At 41.7% G+C, this 9,156-nt stretch overlaps 1 protein-coding gene across 2 annotated transcripts in view; it reads left to right on the top strand.

The window, feature by feature from the left end:
* Window positions 1-291: 291 nt before the first annotated feature.
* LARP4B (La ribonucleoprotein domain family, member 4B) overlaps window positions 292-9,156 on the top strand; it is a 79,025-nt gene continuing 70,160 nt past the window's right edge. For both annotated transcript variants that reach the window (XM_011991554.1, XM_011991553.1), the window contains exons 1-2: window positions 292-411; window positions 1,550-1,609. In XM_011991554.1, coding sequence (XP_011846944.1) covers window positions 331-411; window positions 1,550-1,609 — 141 coding nt within the window. In that variant the 5' untranslated portion in view covers window positions 292-330. The remainder of the gene's footprint in view (window positions 412-1,549; window positions 1,610-9,156) is intronic.

Here is a 9,156-nt window from a genome sequence, read left to right as displayed (position 1 = left end):
AAAATACTTGAGTTTTCAGGCACAAATGGGTTTATTTGTGTCAGCACGTGGGTTTCCAAGTTTCCTGGTGTGGTCATCTTCACCAGAATGGTGTGAAGAAGAAACTTACTTATTTAAAAAATTAAGTTCACTTCTTGGTAAGTAAGGTATGCATATGGGCAGACTTCTTTAAACTTTTTTAAATTCAGAGGGATAAACGTGTGTGCTGGAAAACTCAAGGATTTTAATTTTATTTAAATAATCATACTGTGCCCTTCAAATGACCTGTTTAATGTCTTTGCCATTTTACAGCATCCTGAGGTTAGCATCACACTTCTCCCAGTGGAGCCCATGACTTCTGATCAGGACGCTAAGGTTGTGGCTGAACCGCAGACGCAGAGAGTCCAGGAGGGCAAGGACAGTGCTCATCTGGTGGGTGCTGTCGAATGGGGTGCTGGGGAGTCCATTGCTATTTTGATAAAGGATTCTCTACTGGAGTTAGTAAGGGGCTCTCAACAGGAACACTGGCACATCTTAGGATCTGCATATGGATATTAGAGTCTTGTAGGGGAGAACAGGTTTCTTACCCATCTGAGGATCATGGCTGAGACCCCCGTAACAAAAGACAGATAAACAAGAGAAAAGCATACACGTGTATTTAGTAATAAGTTGTATGTGACATAGGAGCCTCCACAAAGGAAGAACCCAAGAAATAGGGAAAACTGTGTTTTTTTTTTTACGGAGTCTGATGCAGATGTTGCCAGTGTGGAGAAGCATGATTGGACAGAAGGGATGTGACTTAGAGCTAATAAACTGGAGAAACTTAGCAAGGCTGGTGTGTTCAGGTTTTTCTTGACATCCCTGTGTGATATTCCTCCTGGTACAAAGCAGGGCCCCTCTGGAAGGGTCTTTAGGGAAATGTTGGCTGTGTTATGGCCTGCTTCGAGGGAGAAGGGGTAAGGAGAATTCTTTCTAGTTTCCTTGGCCTGATTCTGCTGTTTCCTCAAATGTCAATGTGCCGTATTTTTGGGGGAGGAAGTCCTGAGCCCCATCAGTCTGAAAAATGTATAGGTAGCTTTGTAGAGGAAACTATAAGTAGTAGGTGATAACAAAAACAAAATTGTTATAACTCTAGATACTTAAAGCCATTTATTTTTTAAATCGAGGCTATGTAGTGATTTGTAAATACTTTAATAACATTATAGTCACTATAGTAGGATGTACTTAAAGAGTTAGGATTTTAATATAAATTTTTTTGACTACTTTTGTTCATTTAAAAATTTTATGTCAAGCAGTAATATTTAAAGTTCCAAAATGGCTTTGAGAAAAGTAGCTTTTCTTAGTTTTCCCTAATGAAACTACAAAGAACTTTATCTATGATGTTCATTCAGAATTTAAAAATTTTAAGCCTCCTACCTTCTGAATATCTTATGAACTCACAAATTTGTCATGTAAAATGTGCATTTCTCAGTGGGTTTAGTTTGGCCCTATTACTGTGGTTTGAAGACATGTGGTGTTGTTTTTTTTTTTTAATGTTGTACTGATGTTGTCTTTGTTTTCAACTTTACAGATGAACGGTCCTATATCTCAAACCACTTCTCAGACAAGTTCCATTCCACCTTTGAGTCAGGTAATTTGATTTTGAGATTAATCACAGATTGTTTAATCACAGTCAAGGCTCAGATATACTTCCTTAAGAAAAATGTTTATTGTAACAAAAATTAGAAAATGTAGATATTTCTCAAAAAGTTGTGGTCGGGGATCCATTCATCACCACACCCCATGGGTATAGTAACTGTCAGTACTGTATGTCCTTACTAGCTTCTGTGTGTGTCTGTTTTGTGTGCAGTTCTGCAAACAACAGCATACCATTTAGATGAATTTATTGTCAAATATTAATCAGAAAATTTTTATTGTGTCGTTGATAATCTGTTGTATGTATATGATTAGCTTTCCATTTTGGTAGCTTATGTTCCTTAAACCACACAGATTGAATAGTAAGCTTTTACTCAGAAAATTTGTTTCACATTTTAGCTGTGGCTAATGAAAGAATAAGGAAGTAGAATTCATTGGTTTTTAAATTCTGCCTTTCATCATTTGCATATGCATATATAAAGTGCTTCAGAGAGCTACTACTCAAAATTCAGTTTGATGGAAGGATCTTATACATTGCATAAAATTTAAAAAGTAAAAATTTTTTATGTAAAAAATAAAAATTACAATAAATCTCATCTATTTCCCCCATTATAAGCAGTTCATGTAGGAATTAAAGGAGGAGTTGGATTGTTAAACTAGTTTTTTTTTTTTTCTCGGTTAGAGACGAGGTCTCACTGTGTGGCCCAGGCTAATCTTGAGCTTCTGAACTCAAAGTGATCCTCCTGCCTTGGCCACCCAAAGTGCTAGGATTACAGGCATCAGCCACCATACCCGGCCAGCTTTTAGCAAAGAAGAATTTTAAAAAAACAAAAGACACCTTCCAAATTATTATATTTTATAAATTTATTTTTTATGTAAAATTTTTGTGTATTCTGTTTTTACATTAATTTTTTTATTTTATTATTATTATTTTTTTGTGACAGTTTCCCTCTTGTTGCCAGGCTGCAGTGCAATAGCGTGATCTCAGTCACCGCAACCTCCGCCTCCCGGGCTCAAGGGATTCTCCTGCCTCAGCCTCCCACGTAGCTGGGATTACAGGCATGTGCCATCATGTCTGGATAATTTTGTGTTTTTAGTAGAGATGGGGTTTCACCACGTTGGTCAGGCTGGTCTTGAACTCATGACCTCAAGTGATCCACCTGTCTCAGCCTCCCAAAAGTGTTGGGATTACAGGCATGAGCCACTGTGCTTGGTGCACATTGATTTTTTAAAAATGAATTTTATAATATTTTAAAGTCATTTTAAATCCAAACATAAGACCTTTGGTAGTCTAAGAAGAAAATTATATAAGACATAAATTAGATATCCCTTGAGTATAAATCTCTAAGGGAGTTAGTTTGTTTCAGCAAGTTCCAGTTCTCTCCATGGTTGACTTTCAGTCCAACATAATATTCAGACATCCACCTATTGCAGGCATTGCTATGAATGTTTTCTAATTAGCATTGTTCATAGTGCACCTACAGGTGTGGAGAGTTACGTGCTTCATAGTTGACCAGGAGTTTGCTTTGGTTTAGTGATTAGGTGGCAGGGCTCAGCCAGTTGTTATGATGAGCACGTGAATACATTTAGCAGTCAGGGTTGAGGAACCAGGCTATTTACAGTTTAGCCGTTCCATTAAAGTTGAGTAGGAGGAGACTTGCAATAGAGATACCCAAAGAAATACCTGAATAATTCAGGAGCAGGTTTGCATTTATCCACTGGTACTATTTAGTTGCATTTATTATACAGCTTCCTGCCGTCTCCAGAAAACTTACTGAGTTAGTAACTATTTACAGGTTTAGCCAAAGAATACAAAAAAGTGATCTTTATTAGACTGTAAGAATATGGTTTCCGTAAGATCGAGACCATCTTGGCTAACACGGTGAAACCCCGTCTCTACTAAAAATACAAAAAATTAGCTGGGCGTGGTGGCAGGCGCCTGTGGTCCCAGCTATTTGGGAGGCTGAGGCAGGAGAATGGCCTGAACCTGGGAGGCAGAGGTCGCAGTGAGCTGAGATCGTGCCACCACACTCCAGCCTGGGTGACAGAGCGAGACTCTGTCTCAGAAAAAAAGAAAAAAAAAAGAATATGGTTTCCCTATTTAATATGAGAACAGTATATTATAATGAGTTACTTGATTGTCAGAATTACTCAAATTTGTGTACATGTGTTTTCTCCACTAAACTGTAAACTTCTGGTACTGTGTTCTGTTCATTAAAAAACAAAACTTTATTAAAGTGTAATTTACATTCTGTAAAATTCACCCATTTAAAGTATGCAGTTGAATTATATTTAGTAGATTTACTGAGTTCTGCAATCATCACCGTAATGTAGTCTTAGAACTTTTACATTACCCCAGTAAATCCCCAGTCCACTCCCAGGCCCACTTATAGTTAGGCCCTGTTTCTCACCCAGCGTTGGGCAGTCACAAACATGCTCTGTGTCTCCGCATTCTGTTCCCTTCTGTGGCCAGCTCAATGCGTTGTGTCTGGTAGGCAGGCAGGCAGCTAGTACTGCCTGCATGAAATTTGAGTGTCCATCCATTCAACAAAACTGAGTGCAAGTGATAATGATGGCTAAGAATTTTCTGTGGAGAGGTTGTTCAGATGAGCGTGGGATACACATGCCTTCAAGGAACCCTAACACAGCATGCAAGGTTGCATGATCATATTGTGTGTGAGCCTTAGGTACAAGATGAGCATACACCTGGAGGTGGGAGGCGCTGGGACATAGGTGAGTCTGGAAGAAGCACTCTTTATCTTGCCCCTAGTCAAGCAAGATCATTTTGAATGTTCTCACTTTGGTGTAATAAGGATCTACTAATTTGAAGTATAGCGTACTAATAGTTATGATTACAGTACTTTGCGTCAGGTTTCCCTGAGTTCCAGGCAGGGATAGTGATGAAACTCTCTAGTCCCTCAATATTTCAGAAACGTGAAGGAAACTAGGACGGGGAGTGGTCAGAGGGATGGAAGGAAAACCAGAGGACAGTGTGGGGTAGAGATAGAGGCAGAGAGGCTGACTCAAGTGAAGTGTAGTAAGGTACAAAGCGAGGGGTCAGTTGTGACCTTAGCAAGAGTATTTTCCAGGACTGATAGGAGCAAAAGCCAGATTGCAGTGGGTGAGAGACAGGAGTGGTAGACACAACTCAAACGGTGACATTCCTCCTAAGGTCTTGACTTTCAAGGTAAGGTGATAGATAGCGAGAAGGGATTGAAAGGATTTTGAGGGTATTTATGATGAGGAGTGACCACTGGCAGTGGGCCACTGCGATGGGTTCTCCTTGAGGAAGAAGAAAACAACCACTTGCATTCAGCAACAGTGTCATTTGGTTAAAGGTTCTTTACCTTCCCTGTTAGGGCCACAAACTTCATCTATAGCAAACGTCATTCTCGGCGGCTTTTTGCCCCTCCTGAAGCCCACTCAGGGACTCCAGTTCTTATTCCTGCGTGTGACCAGCCAAGCAGCTGCTTTTCCCCTGGAGACACTGCATCAGCCTGGAAACCATTTTCTGCTGGAATGATGCTGTTGTGTTTTATCATAAATCAACAGCAGGTTTGAGAGAGGAATGTGAGTGAATGATGATGTTTAAGGAACAAGTAATATTAGATAGAAGTGTTTATGTTAAATTACTTCCTCAAAAGAAAAATGCAAAGTCACAGCAAGTCTTCTAATCATAGTGTGAAACTGGGAAGGTGAAATTGGAACTCTAACTCGTCCTCATACTAAACTCTATGTACAGTTCAGCAAATCAGCTATATCAAAATGATTATTTATTTATTTGTTTTTGAGACAGTCTCACTCTGTTATTCAAGCTGTCTAGAGTGCAGTGGTGCGATCTCTGCTCACTGCAGCCTCCGCCTCCAGGGTTCAAGTGATTCTTGTGCCTCAGCCTCCTGAGTAGCTGGAATTACAAGCATGCGCCACCATGCTTGGCTAATTTTTGTATTTTTCGTAGAGATGGTGTTTTGCCATGTTGCCCAGGCTGGTCTCAAACTCTGGCCTCAAGTGATCTACCCGCCTTGGCCTCCCAAGATGTTGGGATTACAGCCATGAGCCACTGCACCTGGCCCAGAATTTTTTCTTTTTTTAAAACTCCTTTACAGATGGTGATAACAAAAAACTTTCGTCCCTTCCTTTATCAGTTTTCAAAAAAACCACCTTTGCCTTTTGATGACACAGCTTCTGAATGAATATTAATTAGCAATCCCGATTAATTATTGCAGGCTTATATTTTAAATAAGAGTAGGCTTCGCAATCAGAAAGCTTGAATTTCTATGAAAATATCCAACTCCTATATTTATACATAAATGACACATGGCTGCTCTTGGCATGATATCTTGCAGGTTAAACCTTTTGGCAGGTTGTTGCCACCTTGTCAGTCTGTTTTAAGAAAAGACTTGGGCTGGGTGCAGTGGCTCACGCCTGTAGTCCCAGCACTTTGGGAGGCCTAGGCGGGCAGATCACCTGAGGTCAGGAGTTCGAGACCAGCCTGACCAATATGATGAAACTCTGTCTCTACTAAAAATACAAAAATTAGCCGGGTGTGGTGGCACATGCTTGTAATCCCAGCTACTCGGGAGGCTGAGACGGGAGAATCGCTTGAACCTGGGAGGCAGAGGTTGCAGTGAGCTGAGATAGCGCCATTGCACTCCAGCCTGGGCAGCAAGAGCGAAACTCTGTCTCAAAAAAAGAAAAGAAAAAAGAAAAGAAAAGACTTGACTGGGTGTAGTGGCTCACACCTATAAATCCTAGCACTTTGGGAGGCCAGGGTGGGAGGATTGCTTGAGCCCAATTCAAGACCCCATATCTACACAGAAAAAAAGAACAGGCATGGTGGTGCGTGCCTGCTGTCTGAGCTATTCAGGAGGCTGATGGGGGAGAATTGCTTGAGCCCAGGAGGTCAAGGCTGCAGTGAGCTGTGATTGCATCACTGCACTCCAGCCTAGGTGACAGAGGAAGACACTGTCTCTAAAAAAATAAAATAAAAACAAAAGACCTCAGAACTTTCCTTAAGGATGTTGGTACAGTTTCCTGTCTTAGAAATACGTTTGTTTCTATGTTAGGAAGTGTAAAACTGCCTTTACTTCAGAATGATTTAGTGACGAAACAAGCCTTTTACCCCCAGAGTGTGCGCACGGTTCTTGGTCCTGCTAACTTCCGAGAACTTGCCCCAGGATGGAGGATACTCTGACCAGATGCCCTCTTTTGCTCTTAGAATATATTCGTGCTGAGACGGAGTAGATCCTTTTTAACGTAGGATATTTCTTTTTGATGACATAGTATTGTAGCATTTTGATTGTAGCATTTTGGCCGTTGACAGAAGGAATGCTTTCTATAACACATACCCCTGATCTTTTTAGCTCCAAGGCATATTTAAAAATAGAGGGATTTCTTCATTCCCTATTTGGCTCACTATTCTTAGTTTTATCCTTGTGTAAATGAGTTCCATGCTGCTAAAACTTCTTTTGTTGTGGGAGTGTGACAGATGTAATAGTAGTCTTTCAAGGCGCTGGGATCAGTAAAAACATCTCTCGACTTAGAACATTTTGTAATTTCTTTTAAAAAAATTAGTAATTTTACTGCTTAGTATTTGCATCATTTAGAATATGACAAATAGTTTTTTTGCAAACTCTTTTTCATTTTGGGGTTCAGTTTAATTGCTATTAAGGCATTTTGTTCAATAGTAGATTTATAAATCAACTTTGTGTGGCAGTACCATGCAAACAGTTGTACTGAGAGAATAGTCAAATCCCTGGGAGGAAGCGGCAGATGTGTCGGAGTCCGCTGCCTGGCAGCTGGCTGCCTTCATAGGCCCTGGTGTCCTTACATATGTATGGGAATACAACACACACAGCTATGTGCACAGATCATAAAAGTACAACTCAGTGTATTTCTGCAAAATAAACACATGTAGGTAATCCACTGCCAAGATCCTGAAACAGCCCTGTGAGTTTTGGCAGCAATTTGAAGACGTGTCGTGATTATAGAAATTGCGAAAATAGGAGAAATGTGTATCTTCAAATTAGGGAACTTGTGTGTATGAGATACTTGAATCACGCAGTGGTGTCAAAGTTTCTGAGATGTTCAGGCTGCTTCAGTCTTTGTTTGGACTTCTCATCTCATGAAGCCCGTGCTTCTCACCTGGGCAGCTGTAGTCACTCCTCACTGGTGTCCCCAACCCACCCTTCCTTTCTAACACAGTGGCCAGAGGATCCCTTCGAGAAGGCCAGGTCAGAACCTGCCACTCCTGTGCTCAGCATCACAATCAGCCTGAGTCCTGGCAGGGCCCTTCACAGTCTGGCACCTGTCCTCTCTGACTCTGCGGGCCACTGGCTCTCCCCTGGCACACTGCTCCAGCCCCAGTGGGCTCTTGACCCTTGACCATTCCAGCATCACCTTACCGCAGGGCTCTCTGCCTCAGCTGGTCCTGGCATGTCCCTTTCCCAGAAGTGTTTGAGGCTTGTTCTCTTACCTTTCTCAGTCTCAGCCTCACCTTCTCAGCGAGTCCTGTCTATCCACATCCATCTCCTCACTTCTGGCTTGCCTCAGACCCTTTACGTGTAGCAGTGAGCACCTTCTAACAATGTTAGGTATTTGTTAGATTTAGTGTTTGTCTCCCTGGACTAGAATGCAAGCTCCATCAAAGCTGGGGTTTGGTTTTGTTCATTGATGTATCCCAGTGTCTTCCTGACAGGTAGGTGCTCCATGAATGTCTCCAGTATAAAAGAATGTGTCACATATGGTGGTAATCACTGCAGATTGTCATGGCTCTTACTGTGTACTCTGCTAACACTTCAGTTTACTCATTAATTCCTGTTAGCCCTACACCTGTCTTACCCCTAGTTACTGTTTTCCCCATTTTACAAATGAGAAAACTGAGGCACAAAGCCGTTTAAGTAATTTATCTCCAAGATTACTGAACTAAAAAGTGGTAGAACCAGGATTTGGACCCAGGCAATCTGGCTTCGGAGTCTAAACTGAAGAGGAAATACTTTGTATTTGGCACTGTTATTTCGTTTAAAAAGATAAACAAGAAGGAAATAATTTAAAACACCCAGCTCTTTCAGCCATCTGAAAGGCTTTTCAGAATTGTTTGTTTTGTTTTGTTTTGTTTGTTTTTTTAAAGACAGGGTCTTGCTCTGTCACCCAGGCTGGAGTACAGTGGAACAGTAATAGCTCACTGCAGCCTCGAACTTCTGGGCTCAAGTGATCCTCCTGCCTCAGCCTCCCAAGTAGCTGGGACTACAGACACGCCCCCTCACACCCAGCTAACTTTTAGTTTTTATTTGTAGAGATAGGGTCTTGCTGTGTTGGTGAGGCTACTTCAGGTATCTTTAAGACTGTCCCCCCATCACAGGCCCATCACATTTGCCCTCTAGGAGGGCCGAAGTGTCTTGGTAGATGAGCACTGGGGGCCCTCCACAGGCTTGCTGCCCAGAGCTGCCTTGGATCTCTGCTCCCCACATCTGGTGCCTTGCTCCTCAGTTACCCCAGCTGTGGCTCGAGTGGGCCCAGTGGTGGCTTGAGCTGCAGCTCCAG

Source organism: Mandrillus leucophaeus, unplaced genomic scaffold (assembly GCF_000951045.1).
Source record: "Mandrillus leucophaeus isolate KB7577 unplaced genomic scaffold, Mleu.le_1.0 Scaffold399, whole genome shotgun sequence".
NCBI classification, from domain to species: domain Eukaryota; kingdom Metazoa; phylum Chordata; class Mammalia; order Primates; family Cercopithecidae; genus Mandrillus; species Mandrillus leucophaeus.
The sequence above is the reverse complement of the archived record's forward strand: the minus strand, read 5'-3'. Positions and strand labels throughout refer to the sequence as shown.